The sequence below is a fragment of the Microchirus variegatus genome, assembly GCF_963457635.1.
Source record: "Microchirus variegatus genome assembly, chromosome: 4".
NCBI classification, from domain to species: domain Eukaryota; kingdom Metazoa; phylum Chordata; class Actinopteri; order Pleuronectiformes; family Soleidae; genus Microchirus; species Microchirus variegatus.
In genome coordinates, this window is record NC_139805.1 from 14956705 (window position 1) to 14980225 (window position 23521).

The window sequence follows — 23521 nt, forward strand, 5'->3', positions numbered from 1 at the left end:
ACAGGACAGTTTCAACAGTCACAACAGATTTTAAGTAATTTATCAAGAAAAGCCCATTAACCTTCCCTTCGTGGGCCCAATTTAAATCACTCCTGTCAAAGCTTTCCCTCCAGTCCCTCCTCAAACCACAACTCCCCCTGAAAATTCATACTATTTACCAAAATCCAGTGGTCCCAAACTCTCCTCAGCTCTGGTTGCAGATCCACAATCAGTTTGGACTCGACAAGCCCTCAACTTCGGCCCCACTCGTTTCTCCATCCTCTTCTGATCTCACTCACTGAAAACATACATACATTCATCATAACATAACATACACACAGGTTCTATTGGCATTATCTTATACACTTTTGATTTGTTGCAACAAGAAGAAATGTGTGAAAACAGTGCACTTGGTCATCTCAGTTCCTTTGTGTTACCATAATAAATACCTCTCCTCCAAATGAAATATTTCAACTGTGTGACTGAAACTGTTGCTTTAGTTGAGTCTTTAAAGTTCAGCTGGTCTCTCTTCACTCTGGTGATTTAATACTGTCATCCTGTGTTTGATGGAACATGTTATGAGTGGGAATTAAATTGTCAATGTAAAATTTGCCCACAGGACATTCAAATACAACATAGCTCCTGCATTCCTGACGAGGGGGCTCCCTCTAGTGGTCAAAGCATTATTGGAAAAGTTGCACAATGGTTGGTCGTGATGAAAACAGAACGCCACCTGACATCAGTTTGTGTTTGTGTTGTTTTGTTTTCAGAGCAAGGACACACAGATGCCGACACGTTCTTCTACATGCTCATCGTGTTCTCGACCATCAGCTCCCTGTACACACTGATCTGGGATCTGCGTATGGACTGGGGTCTGTTTGACCGTGGAGCGGGAGAAAACACCTTCCTCAGAGAGGAGATCGTCTATCCACACAAGGTAAATTAGTCTGATAGAAATCTGAAGAGCAAACACACACATATTTGTGCAGCTAACCTTCTTCTCAGGACACTGTACTGACTTCTGTTCATTTGGACATTCTAAACAAAGCATTATCCCTAACCTTAACCATAATTACAATTGATATCTTCATCCTACACTTAACCAGTTCCTCAGAAATTAGGTTCTGCTTTATTAGGACCAGGTATTAGGTCTCCATGAGGATTACTGGTCCTGATAAGGTCAGTGTTGATACCAGAAAAGGTCCTGAAGCTACCACGCTTCCTTTCAGGACTTTAGGGCATTGACTTCTATTAATTTGGAAAACCCAAACAAAGCATTAACCCCAACATTAATTAGAACCATATACCTAACCTTACATTTAACCTAACAACAATTCACATCTTAGCCATAACCATAACTTCTCAGAAATGAGGTCCGGCCACATTAGAACCAGATTTGACCTAATGAGTCCTGAAAAACTCAGTGTTTTTAAAAACAGTACAGACACACACAGACATAATTAAATGACGAGCATAAACTTAACCTGAACCACAAATCTACATCTTAATCCTTTGACCAATTATCAATCCCATCTCCTCTCACAGGCTTACTACTACTGTGCCATCATAGAAGACGTGATCCTGCGTTTTGCCTGGACGATCCAGCTCTCTCTGATCACAACGACCAAGATCCACTCTGTGGGCGACATCGTAGCCACCGTGCTGGCCCCGCTCGAGGTCTTCAGGTGGATTGCTTGCTCACTTTTTGTCCCCAACATACTGACACACATGTGGTGGTGTTCTACACTCTTAGACATAAAAGTGCTAAGTAGATCCATTTAAGGTTCTTCGGCGTGTCCTCATAGGAGAACCTTTTTTGGCTCCAGGTAGAACCTTTATTCAGGAAAGGGGTTTTAAAGTGTTCTCTGGATCAAAATGGTTCTTACTGGAATCATTATTGCTACCAAGAACCCTTCAGAAGCAAATGGTTCCAGGTAGAACCTCAGCCCTTCTAGAAGGACCCTTTTGGAACCCTTCTTTCTAATAGTGTACGGGCCGAGGACAGCAGGCATTTTTGATAGATCACAGTAGGAAAATCACAAGTGTAAATAATCAAAGTGATAAAGGATGAGTTCCATTTAGCCTCCTCACTTTCAGGGTGCAGGATGAACAGAATGCTTTCCCTGCTAAAACATGCATAAAATGGCTGCTGTTCAAACAGTTCACTGACTCAAATTGCCTGATGATCCCATGAGCACCAACAGCTGTGCTTGTGTTTGTCCTCCTCACCTAATTTGTCTGCAGGCGTTTCGTGTGGAACTTCTTCCGCCTGGAGAACGAGCACCTGAACAACTGTGGCGAGTTTCGTGCGGTGAGGGATATTTCTGTGGCGCCGCTCAACGCTGACGACCAGACGCTGCTGGAGCAGATGATGGACCATGACGATGGGGTTCGCAACCGCTCTGGCAAAAAGACTTGGAAGAGGTCCCACAGCCTGACACTCCGACGCCCCCTGCTGTCCTCCTCACAGTAAGGAAAAACACAGACACTGACTTCTACACTTGGACATTTATATTTCATTGAAAAAGTATTTAGAATATTTTAGAATTAAGTCCTGGATTATAATTTATCAAGATGGAGGCACGGACGTATTGTTTTACATTAGGAATATTAGGAAATAATATGTATCTAAGATGAACAAACTATTTATATTGTTAATTCATGTTAATTCACGTTAAACCATAGCATTTATGGTTGCATGAAAGTCTAATTTAATTTAAGTCTGAGTTTACTTTAGAAAGATGTTTCTAGATTATATTAATTTCTGAAATATTCTTTTTCCAGATTGAAAAAGGACACAAAGGTGCTTATCGAAGACACGGATGATGAGGCCTTCAGCTGAGTCCACAACGTCAATGCGTACCTGCCACACACACACACACACACACACACACACACACACACACACACACACACACACATGTATACACACACAGACATACTATACTTATACGGACCTCAGTCACTAACATTCAACCTCAACCTTCTCTCCTCTGTAGTTCTTTCTAAGTGTAGTGATCCTGACCCTTAATGTAAACCTTTAAATCAGCAAAGACTGTCAGTCTGGATTTACCTCAGCTTTTCATGGTCTTTATAAGTATAAGTATATACACACACTGTACATTACACACACACACACACCTGCTGAAGCACAAACACTGTAATACTTGTCACAGTTCAGACGAGAGCTACCACCACAGAGACAGACAGATGGACGTCATCGGAAAACTTCTGCTACTCAGACCACACTGCCCTGAGATTACCCTCTTATTTTCTAACCGATGTTTTACTATTTGTTGTTTACCTTGCAATATTTCTGTTTGGTTAGATTTAGTTTTTCTGTACACACAGGCTGGCTACACGCGACTGTTTACACGCCTTTTTAAACTACTCTAGGATCAACAGGGAAACAACGAAGTCAATCAAAGGACTAAATACGAATCGATAGAAGCCTGAGGAAGGGCTCGACACATCACAGCATATCAAAACAAATCAACTGGTTTCCACTTGTTGATTCTTTTTATACTCCATCCTTTTTTCCCCTTCCTTTTTTTTCTGCTGAGTTGTAATAATAATAATAATGTGTACAATCACAGTCCTTGCAGAAGCACTTGCAGGAAAAGTGCATTTTAATACGCAAAGCACGAGAACAGTTTTGATTCAAGCATTTCTAGTCTGTGAAGTTGACGCTACACTTCATAAATATTCATATTTGATGTGCATTATTACTCGATTGTAGTTGTTCGGTACCTCTACATGTGTTCTTTATACTAGTGAGACTAGTTTGAGCATCCACAAGATGATTGTTGATGTTTTTTTTTATAACCTTCGGAATGTTTTTTCTTAGTTGTACTTGTGCCAAATGTTTTGATAAGCTTGTTGTCAGACCTCCATTTAACCCCAACCCTGAAATTAGACAAAAAAGATGACATTTATCCTGTCGGGTCATCTTAAAGTGCCCCCACAGTCTGTTATATATATGTGCATTGCTAATCTTTGCATTAACTACCAAAGCTTTGTTTTTATGAATGTGTCTGTCGCCACACGCTCTATAGTGAGTCACATGTAACCGATCAAAATCAGGCTATTTTAGCAGTCGACCTCTGTCTTGTAGGAAAAGAAGTAGAATTACTAGTATTTCTCTAGATGTGTGTGAACTATAGAATGATAAGATTTTGAGTCCTCGGTGTAATGTATATGCCAGAGGCATCAACTGTGCAGTAAGTATCATTTGGGGCAGTTTGTAGTGATGTAGGACACTTTTTTTCAACTATTTAGGTAGATTCAGCCAAATTGAAAACATTTTAGGCTTCATTACAATCGAGTCACCTATTTGTTTTGTGTGACAACCCCAGTGATATGTCTGAAATAAGTATATAAATATAAGAGTACTGCTAGGTTGTAGTCAGATCTGGCAACATCACATCAGCTGAATGAAAGGTTCTTACACAGTAAATATGTGACATGTCTGTCTTACAGCTCTTGTCTGACTTTGGGCTCCTGAATAAGGGAACTAAAGGCAGGTCTCTCTTTGTTTTGTTTTTTACTATCTTTAAACAATCCCATAATCGTAGATAAGAACCAGGAAAATGTGCTGTACATCTGACGAACACTCTTCAACCTTCGTGTTATTCTCAAAGCATCAGCTCACATTTTAGGAGAGCTGTATGTTATAAAACTCTAATTCTAAGCCTGTGGCTTTTAGAGAAACGACACCAGCCTCACTGCTGGTACGTGTGTTTCACTTTATCGTCTCGCTTCAGTCTCTGCTCTGCTGTTCCTCCCTGTGGCGACACCGAGTAACCATTAGTCAGTCGTAAGACGAAGCCAAGAAAGCTACAGAAGAGTCCCGTTTCTCTCATGTACAGTATGTGTGTGTTTTTGTTTCAAACCGAATCGACTAAGACTGTACAGTTTATGTGTGGAAATGTGAAGTGAAAACATAGAAAGCAGAAATGTTGTATCTGATTATATTTAGAAGACGGGTAGCTTCCCTGTCTAATGAAGTACACTAGACACATCTCATAAACGTATTCAGACATTAGACATGCACACACACACACAGCTCACATTGACTCCATGTCAGAGCGCACAACACTAGTGCAGATAGTTTTGTAAAAAGCTTCTGTCGTCTTGCCTGCATGCTGCTTTTTATTTGACATTGTACATAGATCTTAATTTATTTGACATGATGTGTATATTAGTGGTCATTACGTAGCTACTGCCACAATGTTCGATTTCATGCGTTGCCATTATGTTGCTCCGAGGAAAAGCAGTATTTTGTAGATGAGGAGGAGCCCTGATGTTTATCGTTGAAGATTGCTGCACTTTCACGTGTAAATCTGTTGAAAGTGCGTTTATATAAAAGTAGAACGTGATTGTTTGTGTCTTGTTGGTGATTCCTTCTTATTTCAAGGTTTCATCGTTATGGGGTTGGGGGGGGGGGGCTATTTCCTGTGTCCAGAAGCTGTAATCCTGTTTGTACATTTGTGAATGTGCATGAAGATATAGTGTACGTTACATCTGTTGTTGTAAACTGCCCCCTGCAGACAGAAGCACTTTGACATACTGTAGTCAGGAGCAGGAACTGACCCCAGTCCAGTGAGAGGACCCGCAACCAGATACTGTTCAGCTGATCCCACATCAGCCTCTTCTCTCTCATGAGCAGCATTTTTGGGATGCTTCTCTGCGAGGAAACAAAACGGTTATTTTGTAAAGTTCGTGTTCAATGAGATGATGATTTTGATGAGTCCCAACACCTTCTTCCTCATTGGTGATTTTTTGTTCCTACTGCTTGCTGAAATCCCACTGATGTTAAAGTGTTTGATGTGTGCCTCCTCCTGCTCTCCCTCCCTTTCCCGCCATCTTTCGATGTTGATTGTACCTTCTCTCTAATCTAGCTGAACGTTAATAGTACCTGTAGTTTGGTAGATGGATGTTCCACTTTAATAAGATACAAAAAAAAAAGATAAGCTGAAGAAATATATTGTGGCTTAATGTGATTTCCAGAGACATGAAGAGAGGAAAATGTCTTACCGTCTGAACCATCCTCCCCGAGTCCCTTTTACATAGTAGTTTGTACATGTCGAGTGTATAACACTGTTCTACGATGGTTTTCCTGATGTATTTGTATTTCTGTAAACACTTTGGTGATCCTGTCATATCTGGGTTTTATAAACCACGATTATTTTTAAAACTCGGTCTGCCTCTTGCCTCTTATTGTTCTAAACTTTATCTGTTGTCACCTATTCTTTTTTTATACCACCTCCAAGCCGAGCGGCTTTGCTGCGAGACTGTCTGAAAATATAGAAGCACACAGACAAATGCAAGAGTAGACCTCGCTCTCCATCACGTTACCCTTTTGATCGATGGCATTCCCGTTTCTTCTTGTGAATTGTCTTTACTAGATTTCTCTATGGTTTACACTTAAAACCTGCTTCTTAAAGTTTTAGAAATAGAAGGGATGATTTCAATTAAAGTTGAGTGGAAAGTAAAAAGGAATGGAAAACTATGCCCTTGAACAGGAGCATAATCATTTACCAGACTCTGGGGCATGCAGCCTGGTGGTGGATGGCAGCATTGTAGCTCCTGGTGAGAATTAATCTGAGAAAAGTCAGAATTTCTATAAATGTTTGGGGATAAGAGGATTTCCCCCATCCCTTTCATTCCTGAACAGCGTCTGGCACCAATGTGTTCAACCTGCTAAACAGAATGAATGAATCTGCCTGAAAAGCTTCCTGGCAGAGGATGCACCCGCAAGGTTACAGGAGAATACAGCAAACTTTTCTGGAAAATCATGTTCACAAAATGAAAATGGAACCCCCCGTTTGATAAGAAAAGGCTTGGAAATGTGTCACACACTAGCTTTCTCAAGAGACTAAATACAACGTAAATCTAAGCCAAATCTCATCATGAATGAGACGACCTGAAAATACATAGTAAAAAAAAACCATCTGAACACAGGTGAATATTAGCTAGTGTCACTGAAAGCTCATAGAAGCTACAAACAGACTCACTGAGCTTTTTAACTAAAATATGCACAAAATGCAAAGAAAGTACACAAACCAAGTACTAGTATGGTGATAAGCAAGGAGTCATTTTCTTAATCTGGTTTTGTCGATGAAATTCTCTTAGCTCAAGGTAACATAATGCCCCACATTGTTTTGATGGATCAATAATCCAGAATCCAAAGATATCTGGTTTACACCAACATAAATGCGAGGAAAAACACCACATCTGGACACTTCAAGAGCCAAAACAAGCACATTTTCAACATCTGTGCCATCAAAAGTGTCATGTTATGACCTGAACTACGGTAAGTTTGAAAACAATGATTTCACATTTTTTGACTCACCAACTGTTTCGTTATCTACTCCACAAAACTGAAGTATCGGGTAAGGGAGCAGCAGTTCAACTGCGAGTCCAGTTTCTAAAAAAAACAGCAACAACCTGGGAGTCGACATCTAAGAAGGTCACAACTAGGTTGTTTATTTTATGATAACTGATACAGGATAAATGTTATACATTCTATTTTAACACTGATATTCTGTTTTTATTTTCAATGTCAGTATGCAAAAAAAGACAATGCAAAGTAAACATTTGGTGAAATCATGAATATGATACATAAATTGACTGCTTCATCAATATTAAATCAATTAAATTTTAAGGACTCCTCATTACCCCGGTGATAACTTGTTTCGCCACAACACAAAAAAATGAAAAAGATACAAAAAAAAAAAGAAGAACTGCAAACATCAAGAGTTGGCTGACGGCAAACACGGTAAAGAACCAAATGATCTTCAGATGTATCCATCAACTCAAGTAGATGCATATATAAAAATACAGGATCCCTGTTGTGTGTGTGCGTGTATACATATATATATATATATATATATATATATATATATGTATATGTATATAAATATATACATATGTATGCACATACAGTAATGATGCAATTACTAGAGTTGAGCCTGTACTGGGCATACTAACAGACAAAATGAAGAGCATGATACACATACATACACACGTTTACCATTATCTCTCCATATAAACACACATAAATCAACAAACAGGCAAAAGGCTCTCTGGCTTTAGAAGCTAAAAACTACACTTGACTTAAAAAAGAAAAAAGAAAAACAGACATTCACATTTCTGAAACATATTTCATTATCTCATAACCTCTCACCTGATCATCCATCTCTGTCCATCAGTCAGAACAACCGTTCTTGTTGCTTTTGCGCCACCAGAGAAGCCAGAATGATAAGGATGATGATCTGTTTGTGCTGTCCGTGTCCAGCTCATCCCTGTTAATCAGGGTCACACTCACTGATAACTGCACTGTCTGTGTTGGTCCTTTGCTCCACATCATCGTCCCTCTCACTGTGCACCCATTCACAGCCTCCCCGTGTTTTTCTGCTAGTTTCTTCATTCATGATTGAAAACGAGGGAATGACATGTTGTGGAGGGAGGTGGACAAGTGTAACTGCAGCTGTATACGTCTGTGTTTAGTGTATGAATGTCCTTTAAGTCCATGCATTTGCCTGCGTGTGTTTGTAATGCATGTCCGTCTCCAAGGGGGGGCATACATCTATGGTGAAGCCGGGGCTTTGCTACCACTGTAATGAACTTGGTATCTGTTGACCATTTGCCCCTTTACCTCAATGGACAGGCAGACCGTCTTGCAGGGGATCATGTCCTCCTCCTCCTCTCCCATCAGCCAGTTCTGCACCGAGCGTTCAGCGGAGGCTGTAACGTGATTGGCCAGCCAGCCCTGGTGCCACTTGTCAAAGCGGTCGTGCTGGCTCGCTGCCACTCTGTGCTGTGACTGTGGAGAAAGAAAAACATATTCTCAGAGCTATTGGAGACTCAACAGGATTTACAGAAACGCAAAATGACTTTTCAAATGACACCCATAAGCACCAGGAAGCAGTTTCATACATTTTCAAAACGTAGATTAATATAAAATAAATGAATGCAGACTCCCAGTACCTTCCTGGCCTTGACCAGTGCTCCTCTGCGGTACATGTAATCCTCAGAGTTCATGACAAACACCATCTTGTGAGTGTTGAGTTTGAAGCGGCAGTCCAAACTCCCAGCGTTTTCCACACCCAGTTTGCGGTGCCACTCTCTCCTGCAGCGCATCGCCTCCACCTGCCGCACCTGCCAGCGACGGAAACGCCGCAGGTTCCTGCACAAATAGATACATGATGAGATGTTTATCAGATCATTTCAATTATTTTAATACACTGTTCATCTGACAACACTGAAGTGAAGTGGTACTAGTCGGTACTGTCCCATTTTCTGGTACTGTACATTTTTGCTGTGGAACTTAGCACAGAGGTGTGGCACCTATAGGCCAGGGTGAAGCTAGACACACTGCAGCATGCCATTTGGACAACAGAACTGTCACTTCTGGGCAATAACAGAAATGGAATGGGGAGAAAGACCAAGCATTATTTTGTGAGAATTCAAGGTTGTTTTAGTTTCTTTTTAAAAAATAACATCAGTGTCATTGATGTGCTACACTATGTCACGCTGGTATGATGTCGTGTTTTTATCCCAAGCCAAAACAGGGTTTACCTTTCCAAATCATACTGTGGTGAGCTGATCTATAGGGGGACGAGGGATTCACTTTACACCACATCCACTAATAAGCCTATTTATAGCATATATATTATGGAATTTATCTTCAAATGGTGATAAATGTGGATTCAACCACATGGTTGTCACATATGCGGTCAAATTCACATCCTGTAGACATGTAGAAGAAAATTAAAATTGTAAAACGTTTCATCAAACTTTCACTGAGCTCTGTTGAAAATTCAATTACCATAAACCAACAAAATCATTTACAAATGGGCATAATAAGTGCAGGGGTGTTTTATGTACAACTCAAAATGAGAAAAATATTTGCTCTGATCTACACATTCACCGACACACACAATCATTAATGTAAAGCTGTCATACCTGGGCAGAAACACAGGCTTGAAGAAGTAGCCGTCTGCTTGTGAACACAGACTGGACTCTGTTCCTACAAACTGCTCCATGTAACTCGACAGGCACTGAGGGAGCAAAGTTCCATCAATTAGATCATTCATTTCAAGCTGGCAGTCAGAAAAAAAGTTATTTACAGTTTGTAAACATGTTTACCTGTACATCCAACGGGTCATCAGCCTGGGCCTCCTCAGTGTCCAGCAGCTCAACGGCCATTGTCACATGACCTTTGTTTTGGGCAAACATTACCTGACGATACAAAAGCAAAAAAATAAGACACTACAAACAACACACTGTAGCACATTTGACTCACAAGACAGTAAAGAATCCTGTTCATCTGACTGTATAACAAGTTTCACTTTCATGTCACACATTACTCACAGATCAGGTCCCATATTATACCCTATTTTTCCAAGTTAAACTAGTTCCCTGGTGTCCTAATGAACAGGTCTGGGACATGAAAAATGTAAAACGAAACTTAAGGGACAGGAAATGACATCAGCCACAGAGGCTACTGGGAGCTAACAGCAGTTAGCATTCGGAAAAAGATGTATCCACCACGAAGTTTGTGTATATCTGTGCTGCACTGTGGAGCCAAGAATAAAACTTTTGGCGGACTTCCAGTTTTCGGTTGCCATTGCCCTCGCCTGCACTCTCGTGTGTTTTGGGTATTGGGATGTCCCAATGAGTGCGGAAAGTTGATTTAGCATAATATGGGACCTTTAAGTAAATGTCTACAGCATTAATCATCTTCAGAAAATAAAAAGAGAATGAGTTCTAACATGAAAAAGTAAAGCACCTGCCATTTTCTAAAACCCAACATTGTTATTCCTGAAACCGTGAAACCGTTATTAGTCTTGTGCTTTGCTTTTATTGAAACATAAAATATTGTGAGAAATGCTAGCATCCTCTAACTGACCTCTAACTGTGTACACTGTATGAACTGCAGAGAAAATGGTGGATCATAGCCAAGGATATTCTTCAAACAACAGCAAAATGTCAGGGCCAAATATAAAATTTAGTTCTACATTCACCAGGAATTAACGCTCACCTTGAAACAATTCTCCTCGGCCATGACTCGCTCAGATTTCCACTGGTAGCTCGTCTCCCAAGCAGCTCTGACACACTGTGAGGAAAGGTTCCCTCCTGCTGCCCCGCGCTTCCTCTCAGCAAGGTAAAGATCAACCACCTGCAGACAAACCTCGTCGCTCACCAGGTGCTGCAGCTGAGGGATACGAATTAGGACAGTGAGAAACAGCAGCAGAAGGGAAATGTCGAAGAAGACATTGGGAAAAAAAGGGTCAAATCTTACTAACCTGCCGAATGATGTTGTGGATGACCTTGTCAATGGTAAAGCCGATGTAGGCATGGATGGTGAACATCTCTCTCAGTGTGTCTTCATACTGTGTGGAGTCCAAATTACCATCCAGCAGACTGCGCACCATGTCCAGGAAGGCTGGGTAATACTCCTCTAACTCCACCTCACCTGTGGAAGAAAATGGATGTCAACGATTAATGGAGCTATAGAAAGAGTCAGTGTGGAGACACCCTGTAGCATAAATAAAGTACATATTCCAAAAAGAAAAGGGGACGACATGTGGATATAAATAATTAAAACACCTGTCTGATATTTGCAGGAGAGAACAAACATTTTGTGGTTCCAGGTTCCAAAGCGCAAGTTTCCTTGCCACATATTAAAATACCATAAATCAAATATGTTTGGTTTTTCAGCTGCTGGTCACTAAACAAATACTCAAAATAACATTATGATGCCAAACCATCTTACAGAGAAACAATGTTGTTTTATCTGGGGCAAACAGTTTAGAATAATAGCTGATCTGAAATCGATTGCATGTATTCAGCACGCTCATTTTTAAAATGACTCGAATGACCTTGATTTACAATTTGGCTCAGAACATGACAGTGTGCCATTTCAAATGCTGATAAGGCAACCACGATTCCAGGCATAATTCATAATTCAGAAGAGCTGACACTGGAAAACTGTTCTGAACCAGTGATAATTAATAAAAGCTAATTCAAGCTTTTTGCCTAGAGCCAATGTGCTAAAATAAACACAATACTTCTGCTGTTTAGTCAGATAAGACAAAACTCAAATTAAGTTCCTACAACCTGCTATTATATAATTTCCATGACAGACAGTGGTTGAACTTACTGGGCTGTTTGAGGCGAAGCTCCATTGCGAGGTCACATGCTTTTTCTCTCCGTCCCTCTGCCACCAGCAACCTCTCTCTGCTCTGCTCAGCTCGGTGATCCAGCAGCTGCCGCTCAGCTTGTCGGTAAACCCGCAGCAGCCGTGTACACAGAGTCTGGTGCAGCCGCAAGAAGAAATACCAGTTGTTGTTGACAAAAAAAAGGTTGTAGACACCGTCCAGCTCCTTCTGGTGCTCTGCTTCCGGGTCGCGGAGGTCCACTTTCTCACCTACTGCAACTGAACCTGTCTCAATAGGAGCAGATCCTGGGGTGGATGCGGCAGTCCCTGCAGGCTGACTCATGCTACAAGAGCTGGTGGAGGTCTCCGTTTCTGCAGGTTGGGATGGGCTGCATCGCCTTCGCCTGGACTCGCCATTGAGCTGCTGCTGGGGATGGGTCTGGGTTGGAGTCTGATCGGGCTGGGTTTGTGCCTGACTACCTGTGGCTGCTGCTACTGCTCCTGCGATGTTACTAGAACTTCCATTTCCTCCTGCTGCTGCAGCTACTGCTCTACCTCTGTCTGCCCTCTCTCTGTCTGCTCTGTCTGCTCTGTCTCTGTCTGCTTTTTCTGCCCTCTCTCTGTCTGCTCGTACTCTGTCTGCTCTGTCTCTGTCTGCTCTGTCTGCTCTCTCTCTGTCTGCTCTGTCTCTGTCTGCTCTGTCTCTGTCTGCTCTGTCTCTGTCTGCTCTGTCTCTGTCTGCTCTGTCTCTGTCTGCTCTGTCTCTGTCTGCTCTGTCTCTGTCTGCTCTGTCTCCGTCTGCCCTCTCTCTTTCTGCTCTGTCTCTGTCTGCCCCGTCTCTGTCAGCCCTGTCTCGGTCTGCTCTGTCGATTCTGTCTGCTCTCTCTCCTGGCTCCTCAGGCTCAACCTCCTCATCTGTCCAGTCTTCAGTATCACTGAGCTCGCCACGGCGGGAGAAGAACAGGTCGGGGACAAAGTGCTGGATGATGCGCTTGATGTGGTCTTTGTCATCTTTGTGGATGGTAGGTTGACGTTTAACATGATAGATGATAAGTGAGGCAGCGTCCTCCAAAATCTGTTTGTCCTCGTATGTAAAAACCATGTGAGGCTCACTGGCAGGGGCTACACCAGAACCATTACGTCCCTGCTGGCCAACTCCGCTTTCCTCTGTGCTCTGCTCCTGACGCTGAAAAACACACAAATATATGTATTCATGAGGGAAGTTTAGAAGGACTTTGTTAAAGTTAAATATGTGAACATCACTAATTCCAAGTATGGGTTAGTTTCAAGGTGGACCACAGTTTGAAAAAGTCAACTAAAAACTTCCATCATACTGTTCCTATATATTAGTTCTTTTTTTTTTTAATTACATAGAGTACAAAGTTTCAAACGATATTTCGTTGTATGGTACCTGTACTGTATAATGACAATAAAGCTCTTGTAATCCTTGTTATTGAGACAGAAAGCACAGGAATCACCAGTGGTCTTGTGTAATGTAGAGTAGAAGCATTCTTTCATTCTTAGTAGCACCAGCACTGGATTAATCCACCATAATCGTACACTGCTACCGTTATAGCAATATCTCAATATCATGAAACTTCTGATATTTTCGCTACCAACAGCTTAACGGCTCTGTTTTCTTTCATACTTGCTCTGCAGCATTGAGCCATATCACATGGTGGTGCATCAGATCAGGTATCAACAGTTAAACTGTAGATAAATCAAACTTCAGATTCTTGTTATGTAAACTGATTTGTCACGTCAAGCGAGCTCAACTTTAAAAAAAAAAAAAAAACAAATAAGGGAAAAGATTCATTTAATAAATAATGTCTATCATCTTGATTATCACACATCCCTGATCACCAGAAAGATGTTAATTTATTTAAAGTCTGGCTTTTGTTTGTTCAGCTCTGGGTCTGAACGCTTTCTTTGAATATGTGAATGAGTCGTTTTTCAAGTTAAAAACGGGTGTTGGATTGTTAACAATTAATTAAACAAATTATTTTCTCAAGAGTTGTACTACAGGCAGCCCACATTATCACTTCCTGTTGTATAGGCTCAGGTGTTAAGCCTGTAGATACAAAGACAGGTCTTACCTCATCATAGACACTCTCGATCTCATTAAGAAGGCTCTTAGACCTCAGAGCTTTCATGTCATTCTGTTTGAAGTTGACTCCTTGGTGATCAAGGGACTTCAGGTAGGCCTTCTCATACTGCTCCCTCCATATCTTATTGAAACCTTGTTGTGCCTCTCTCCATTCGTCTTCCTTGGCTTTCAATCTGTTGATAATAACACAATGTTTGATACAGATGCATCACAAATCACAGCCATGTTCATGGATTTGTCATATAAATATGTAAGGAACTGCACTTGCTTGGCAGTTTTAATTTGTGTGAATTACAGTGTCACGATGAAAGGAAACTTGAATAATACAGAATCCATTTGTAGTAGAAGGGCCCGTCATCTCAAATCATATTTCCTTGTACCTAGTTCTGCAGACCATTTTTTTCAGAGGTTTTGGCTAGTATTTAATTCTGATCTAATTCTGTGCCCTTACCTCTTGAGTACCACTGGCACAGCTGTGGCAGGACTCCGCTTCAGGCCCTCAATGATCTCGGGGGCTTTGTCACCATAAATCCGATACACAGCACGGCGCTGGATGACCTCAGAAGTGCCCCCCAGGCAGTCATCTAATCGGAATCTCTCTTGGTCCTCTGGTGAAAGACGGGACAGCTTCTTCTGGACACTCTCTAGCACTCTGATAGTGGCCAAGTTTGTCTCCAGAACCACATCCAACTACAAGTGGAGATTTAAGGACAAATCATAAAGACAGGATGTGTCATGTGTCAAAAGAGCAGGGTCAGAACAGATACAAATGAGTAGTTTGTGGCATTCTCTCAGAATTGTTATGATGCATGTACCTCAAATCTTTCATCCTCACAGCGATGCAGCTGCTCCTCATATGGAGTCTTCTTTGAGCTGACGAAGGTGGAATCCTCTGACCAGGAGGGGAATGACACCCAGGTGTCATTCAACACCTACATACATACAGATGGACAGAAATCTCATTGATTTACTACTGAAATACATCTACTGCTTCACTTCCTCAGCCACATTCCTGACTGTAGCCTTTGGCCAGAAGAAGGTGTGGTCAAGTGGGTACCCACTTTATGTGATTATTTTTGATGAGAAAAAGTACAGAAAAAAAAAACATTGAACAATGGAAGGGTTGCTTTGAGCTTTTGACCCATAGTAGTTGTACGGGGAATGTTTTGTTTGTATTACTGACATATTGATAATCATAAGTGAGCACAAAACACAAGCACGAAGGCGACATGAAGCACATTCCTGCCAATGATTTCACACTAGTCCACTGAACTGGAGGAGGCGATAAAATACAAGACAAGCAGCATTGCACAAACAAAAGTTATTGATGTTGAAAAGATGGATGCTAACAGTGTATGGTTCAAGCCATCATGTTTGTAAGCCCTTATGAATACATATAATGTACTTTTCTCTCACAATATTTCTGTGTTTTTAGTAAAAATGTAAGTGGGTGTACCTCCTTGCATAGGGCGGTGCGTCCACTGCATTTAGGTTGCTGGTAGGTCTTGGGGAGTGCTCGGTAGCTGGATCCCAGGCGCTTGCAGGAGGCATAATCCACCTCCCTGCCCCCTCCCCCCTCCATGTAGCGATCCGACAGCCCTGACACAACATGAGAGAGCTCTTTGTCCCCCAGAAATGACTTGAACTGTGCGTACAGTTCGGGAAACTTCCTGGATGGAGATGCAATCATAAATGACAGATAAATCAGAAGAGCAGCTCACAAAATCATTGTGCAAGTAAGGATGCAATTGGGTTATACATTTGTGCAGTATGTTTTGACAGTAGTCTACGTATCAGTTCTATGTGGATGCGACTTCAGAAACTCTTAAATGTACCTGAAAGTGTTTTCCCCAAAAAAAATCTTAAATATGCAGCTATACCATAAAGTCTCCTGAACAAGAACAGATGCTCTTAACTTTTCTTATTTTACCAACTCATTTCACACATGTATCTTTCCATCCACTCACCCCAGGAAAGGAGTAACAAGCTGTAGCAGTTCTGCTCCAGAAACTACTTCCTGGTTAAACAAGGCGATGCAGCGCAGGAAGTTCTCATACACTTCCTGACTTTTAAACAGGCGACGAACCTGAATGATGGGTGGGGTGACAAAGAAATTAAACTTATCATATTAGAAGACCTGACAAAATAGGTTTAGATTGTAATAGAAGGGGGGTGCAGTGTCAGTGAGTTAAAGGAAAAGGGTGTTGAAAAGGGAACTCTAATATTACAATAAAGGAAAATAATGCCTCACCTTATCAAAGAAGGAGAATTCTCTTAAAACTCCATGTTTGCCAACTGAAGCAAAGGACTGATCTTTGGTACAGGAATACTTCATTTTTTTCTATACACAAATGAAAGCATAACTTAATAGGATCACATTTAAACATGTATATTGTAAATAACGTATTTGGGATGATGCTAAAGGAACTGCGTGAAGAGCAGAACCTTGAGATCATTGCCATGTTTTTGTCTATTAGCACTATGCTCATGGTAGGTAGAATTTACCTTCAGCAGTGGAGACATGTGCTGCAATAAGATGGGTCTGGGCCTCTTTTTGTTCTGTTTAGATATTGTGTCCTCTTCTTCTGGTCTCTTTAGCTGCTCCTTCCCCCCTGTCAGCGAGCTCCCTGTGAACTACAAGACAAGGAGCGCACACACAAGTTCAGGAAAATGTAATATCATACCATTATACTAGAATAGGTGTGCAAAAAACTATTATTTTTAATTGATTCCCAAATAACCATTTGTTATATAAAATGTCAGCAACAGCTTATACACTTAGGCTTCCTTTACACCAAGCATTGTTTGTGACCAGATTGCAATTGGAAAGTACCAGAACATGTGCAAGTACAGGTGTAAATACACCAGAGAACGGATTGTTATGTGATCTGTCAAACCACTTCAGGTGGTGGTTGGAGACACAATGTGGCCACACTGAGCACAAGTGTAGGTGCTCCGATGCATCTCTGCTTGTTGTGGGTGAAGCGGAGACCCTTGGTGGCTCTGAGCACAGCTAACATGACGGCAGTGACAAAACTGCATTGTCTCCTCTGCTGTAGTGAGTTTTCCACTTGTCAAAGATGGAGGGGGGGGGATTGATGTGGACAGCAGAGACGCATGTTAATGCCAGGTGTAAAGGCATGTGGTGAAGAGATATCCGATCCCTATCTGATCACAGAAAACGATTTGAAAAGGTGTAAAAGGCCTTAATGTTGCAAACTGCCTTACTAATGAATCATTACAATCACATTGTGGCCAATTAGTTTATGTCAAATTGCATCAAATCATTTCTGTTCCAATTACTTCTGGTCTGTGATGATTGATTCACGCAATTTAAGGTACCCCTCTTAAATAAATAATTGTTTTGCACTATACTATTAAGTACAAACATTGTCAGCATAACATTTCTGATCAGTAGCACAAATACAAAATGGCAATAGCTACTGCTTGAATTGCTTAGAGAGAGGGCAACCTCAGTCCTGTTGTGTATTTGCTTTGGTTGTTTGGAAAGGGGAACATTATCCGTCTTTCTTTTGTTGCTTGACCTACCAGTGATCTCTTGGCATCAGGCAGGAATTGTCCAAACTCAGCGAGCAGATCTTCCTGTCCCTTAAAGAGGCTGGCAACTTTAGAAAAAACCTCATCTTCCGTCATCCCACTGCTTCCCCTGCTGCCTCGACTCTCCTTAACCTCCAGCTGCTCTTTCTGAAGGGTAGTAGTGACAAAAAAAGACTTCAAAAACAAGGCAAATTACATTCAGTGACCTTCAAGAGTGATCCCCTGTGGAAAATTGACGTTAGACAGTAATGCTGTAAGTATGAACTTTGAATTCATTCTAAATCAAAACAAGAATTCACACCATTTTGGTGAAACGCTACAATAACAGTTTGTGACAACCCACTCAGTATCTGACACCTACATTTCATATATTATACCTAAAAACCATCATCACATTTTCACTCTGCAGTACCTGATATGTATGAAGAATCTCTAGAAAGGCTCTGTAGATCTCTGGGTGATCCAGAAAGCGATTTTTGATTTTGTTTACATAGCTGATGGCACTGTCAAACTCTACTGGGCTCGTTTCAGCAGCAGGCGGGGATACCGACGAGGTGGTGGCGTGATTCTGACTCTCTCTGCTCGTCAGGGGAAGAGAAAGTCTGCTGGGAGGCTCTGGAGGTCCTGCTGAGGTTGAGGAAGGTAGGGACTCTGATGAAGCAGCCTTGACTTCACTAGTGCGGGCAGGTCCAGCATCAACGTGTGTGGCAGAGGCACTACTTGAGGTTGCAGGCACCGCAGAGGTGGTGAGACTCTTCCCCTGCTGGCCTGGAGATACCTGCATAGATGAAAAGACAGTAGGACGATGTTGAAGTACATGATTAGAAGAGCACTCAAGATTTAAAGAAGAAATATGGCTAGTAAATACAGACGTAAATGAAAGAGATGGGCAATGTACAAGAAAAAAATACATGAACACAACTAGCTTTGAGAGTTGTGTCCTAAACCATGCCCTTGTTCCCCTTTACATAATTACTCCATGAATAAGACTCACATTTCTCATCTACAACAACTTGTATATTACGCTGACTGATAAAACTCTAAATGAATTAAAACGACATATCTCCTTCACCAGCAGACCTTTTTAGAATCAGTCAAATTTTATTTCAGCTTACACGCTGATATTTTATAAAACCAAACAAAACGGCCAAAAGTCCATAAGTGAACATGACTGTAATTAGAGAGTGATTATGTTTCCCTTAAATTTCAGACTAAGAAGCTTCACATTTTTCTGGTGAATTTTCCAAAGACTTTATAAATACAATCTTCAGCAATATTAGTGAAATGCGTTCACCCAAGAAGCTGTTTTCAATTGTCATAAAATCACAAAAAAGACAGAAATACTTTTTTTTTTTTTTTTTAACTGAGGATGTGCAAACTTTATTACTAGAAGATACACCCAAAATCATATTCTGTGACAAAATTCTAAATTCAACACATCAAATCAAAATGGTTTTGATTTAACACACCTGGTGGTGCTCATTCGTCATGTCACTCTCTTTCAAAACAAGAAAAAGGTCACAGATTTGATTTGTAGCAGTTAATTGGTTGCCAATACTTGAAATAAAACCAATGATTTGTATTGCATGTGAAACTGACAGAACTAAAATTAGCTTGTGCATTTTCCCTCACTTATTGTCAATTGTTTGGGGCATCAGTTATAAATTGCAGGACATCAAATATTTCATCAATCAGTTGTAGTGTCAGATAGCAGAAAAGAGTATATATAAATCAAACTGTCTGACCCTGATCATCCATAGAATTTACATATGGCATATGAACAGGATGTCAAAAAGTTAAATCAGCAACATTTATTACACTGGGAGCTTTCTGCTCTATCTTAAAGACAAACAGTGGGAATCCATTGAACAGTGCCTGTGTTCTTAAATTGTTACTGCAACCATAACTCCTGAACTTTCTTTGTCTATTTACTTGTACTTTTATATTTCAATGTTTGCTTTGTAACTGTTATCTCCCTGATTTAATTAACTATGCTGTATGCTGCTGCCTTTCTTGACCAGGTCACCCTTGTGAAATAGGTCTTGATCTCTCTAAATAAAGGTTAAAAAAGTAAATACAATACAAATACAAGAATCATTTTTGGCTTCACCATTTGTGTGTCTGTGTATTTTTAAGTAACAAAATAAAAATGTGAAGCAGCTTCCTCTGATAACTTGTTTACCTGTTTCCACTTAGGATATAAATGGTCTTAAGTTAAATAATAAACATTCTGTTGAGTTTTGTGAAGACAAGACATTTGTAGTAAGGGACCTGCTAAAAGCTATGTCTGTTTAAATATAAATTAAACACTAGTTTTGAGAATGATTCCAGTTCAGAGGAGAGGAGAATATCTCACCTGTGTAGAGAACGGTGATTGGAGAAAAGCCATCCCATTCTTGGGGACCTCTATCCGATACCCTGGCGGTAGGAAGGCATTGAAGCCCAACACTAAGTCTGGGTGTCCATAGAAGAGTTGAGACACACGGTTTATCACCCCTGGTGTGTCGATGCTATTGAGGAGAACAGAGAGAAACAGACATTTTAGCAATAAACTTATCAAGAGCAAAAAATAGCCTCTTCCTGCCTCATATGCTGCACAACGACAATGACCTCTCAATCAAAGAAGCACAACTGAATTACTAGCTATAAATTACATGTTTCAAAACAATACAAGTCAAGGCATAATTCACCACCATGTGCCTGTCTGTTTGTATGACTTTGAGCAGCATAACTCAAAAAGGGTGGATTTGAATGAACTTTTGTAGGCAAGTTATGGCTGGAGTAAAATATGATTTTGGGGATGATAAGTAAACAGATCCAGATTCATTTTTTAAAAGGCAAATTATAACCTTGTGAACTGGAGTGACTATTTGTGCATAGTATTTTTTGGAGGAGGTTTGTGCTTGCAGGGGCGTTTCTTCAGTTTAAGAAGAAATGTATGCAATTTCTTACTTGTTGATAAAAGCTCTAAATGTGCAGTTAATCCCTGGGTGATGATGTTTTGCAAAGTAATCAAATTGCACACACAACCTCCACTATCTCAAGGGCCATCTCATTAAAAATGCATAACTAAAAGTGAATAACTTCTGGTACTCTTGGGATTGATGAAGGGTAGGTAGAAGCATCACTTTCTACACATATCTGTACTATGTGTGAATGTTCTTTGTTTGCATAAATACCTCTGCGACTTAAACTCCTTCATGATGTCAAGAAACTTGTTGTATATGCCAGGATCGTTTGCAAACCGAATCTTAACTTGGTCCAAATATGACAAGGCATCTTCAACCTAAAAACAGAGAGGGGAGGAAAACAAAACAATCAGATCAATAGTATCATCTTAGGTTGTGTTGCTGAAAAGGGATCTCACACAGTTATCATGTTTAATAGGATGGTTGTTTGTCTCCACATCAAATAACACGCTGCACCTCACTACTACAGCACATACTACAGACAAACAGTATAACCACACAAACGGTGCCATTATATAAAGCAAAAAAGAACCTTTTTCCATGTGCAGGTGTATAAATGACAGTGTTTGTTTTGTCTGTTGTCAACAATGGATGGATAATAATACAAGAAAAATATACACTTCTCTGCCACTTCTTTAGGTACACCTGTTCAACTACTTAACACAAATATGTGAACAGCGAATCACATAGCAGTGTCTTGATGTATTCCAGCATGTGGACATAGTCAGTACAACTTGCTGAAGTTCAAAATGGACATCAGAATGATAAAGAAAGGTGATTCAGGAGGTTTTGAACAGTTGTTGGTGCAAGGCAGGCTGAGTGTTTCAGAAACTGCTGATCTATTGAGATTGTCCACACACAACTATCTCTAGGGTTTACAGAGAGTGGTCTGAAAAAGTGAAAATATCCAATGAGCGGCAGTTGTCTGGGTGAAAAACCCCTAGTCGATGCCAGAGGTCAGAGAAGAATGGTTCAAAAATGATAGAGAGGCAACAGAAACCAATCGTTTAAACCGAGGTATATAGGAGACCATGTCTGAATGCAAAACATACCGAGCCTTGAGGCTGATGGGCTACAGCAGCAGAGGACCTCACCAGCCACTTTATTAGGTACACACAATACCTAAAGAAGTGGACGTGTGCGAGTGTTAGCAAGTAACTTTGAATGTTTTCCCCTCACAGTTAGACATTTTCTATCAATTAGGAAGTTTTAAAACCACAATCAATTGGGTTTCTTCAACTTTCACTTTGGAGCAAAAAATATCGATCTCTACTCATTTGATATGTATCATAATTATAATCGATATCGACTGATCCGAAACATTTGCATTTATTTATTTCAACACGAGGACATTTTGGCCATATCGTCCAGCCCCATTGTCAACTGAAGTGCTTCATCAACAATTGGACTAGTTAGCCGCACAAGCCGTACAAGCTGTGCAACTATCACTATATAAATAAATAAATCGAACGGGCGTCAAGCAGCTTTTTGTTCGCTGGAGCATGTTTTTGCTTTTTCATCACAACAATCCGAGCTCGGTTCAGGCTGCGTTTAAAAGAAAAAAGACGTGTTCACACACAAAGCATTGTCAGAAATAATCCACATCTAGAGAGGGCTGAAGCTAACATTAGCCCACAGCCAGCCCACTGACGATAATAACTCCACTACAACACTTGGAGCACCTACAACCACGTACATGTTTATTCAAGACGTTTTAGTCACTGCTGGTTTCTCACCGACTATATGTGGTGTTAGCAGAAATAGTATGAGCGCGTTCAAACGCTGCGATAACAAAGACAATGTGTAATGAAGCTGCTAATGAAGTGAAGTAGCCGTGGGGTTCTTGGCTAGCCTGACTGGCTGACGTCCCCCACTTTGTTCAGGGTGGCTGAAAAAAGACGAACAAGGAGGAACTTCCCACAACCAAGGTTTGAGTTAACGTTTGCTCGTGTTTGAGAGTGTTATTGACATCGCGCATGAGAAAATGCACCGCTCCACGTCACTTCACACAATCATTCATGAAAAATAGCTTCTGTGTTTAACCTTAAATGTCAGCGTTCGCCTATTTAGCGATGAATTACTTTTAACAGGCCAGCCAGCTAATAACGTTAGCCAGCCGTTCCATTCTCACTACTCTACGTTAGAGGAGAAAGAGGAAAGAGCCTCAAATCCAGTGCAATGATCCGACAAAAACAAAATGGTTGTGACTCTGAGGGACTTTTTCCCTCCTCTCTTGTCGTGTCGGTTGTCTTCTTACCTTCAGCTTCTGGAAGTGCTGCTGCTGCACTTGCTTTTGTGTTATAACGTAAGGCTTGTCTTGAATTTGGTTGATTTGCTTCGCGGTGCTGTGCGCCTGAATCTTCGCCATTATCCCGGCGGCAGGAGGCTCGAGAGCCGCGAACACAACTTGAGAGGGAAGCGTCGCTGTTACCTCCAGTTAGTTGTTGTTGGCTAGCCGACAAACCTTCCTCCTCTGGGTCGGGAAAAGCCAGCCAGCCTGCCCGCCTGCCTGCCTGCCCAGCGAGCAGCCCTACTTCGCCTGGCTGACTGGACAGTAGTGTTGGCTCAGTCAGCGCAGAGGAGGACGGAGTGAAGGCTGCTGACAGAGCCGCGCTGCTACTCGCTTTGACTTTGATTCCACATCGCCAGCGAATTAAACAAGCACAGGAGAGAAGTGTCGGGAAATAAGCAAACGGGGACAATGGTTGCCGTTTGTCGTTTTTAAAATAACTATCGCCTGTC

At 41.1% G+C, this 23521-nt stretch overlaps 2 protein-coding genes across 2 annotated transcripts in view; one reads left to right on the forward strand and one right to left on the reverse strand.

Moving 5' to 3' along the window:
* xpr1a (xenotropic and polytropic retrovirus receptor 1a) overlaps positions 1 to 4075 on the forward strand; it is a 61597-nt gene extending 57522 nt beyond the window's left edge. The window contains exons 12-15 of the mRNA XM_083888059.1: positions 750 to 916; positions 1525 to 1664; positions 2224 to 2448; positions 2764 to 4075. Of these exons, the coding sequence (XP_083744185.1) occupies positions 750 to 916; positions 1525 to 1664; positions 2224 to 2448; positions 2764 to 2821 (590 nt within the window). The 3' untranslated portion in view covers positions 2822 to 4075. The remainder of the gene's footprint in view (positions 1 to 749; positions 917 to 1524; positions 1665 to 2223; positions 2449 to 2763) is intronic.
* A 4494-nt stretch (positions 4076 to 8569) lies between these two features.
* On the reverse strand, positions 8570 to 23147 carry sin3b (SIN3 transcription regulator family member B; the record flags this gene model as incomplete). Its single annotated transcript, XM_083888781.1, has 20 exons — positions 8570 to 8806; positions 8971 to 9169; positions 9949 to 10043; positions 10132 to 10224; positions 11027 to 11200; positions 11292 to 11461; positions 12149 to 12434; positions 12978 to 13331; positions 14242 to 14425; positions 14704 to 14942; positions 15068 to 15184; positions 15709 to 15922; positions 16220 to 16338; positions 16504 to 16593; positions 16758 to 16886; positions 17802 to 17957; positions 18223 to 18588; positions 20167 to 20320; positions 20990 to 21096; positions 23037 to 23147. 20 exons carry the CDS (start codon positions 23145 to 23147, stop codon positions 8570 to 8572), a joined length of 3594 nt encoding a protein of 1197 aa, XP_083744907.1.
* Positions 23148 to 23521: the final 374 nt, after the last annotated feature.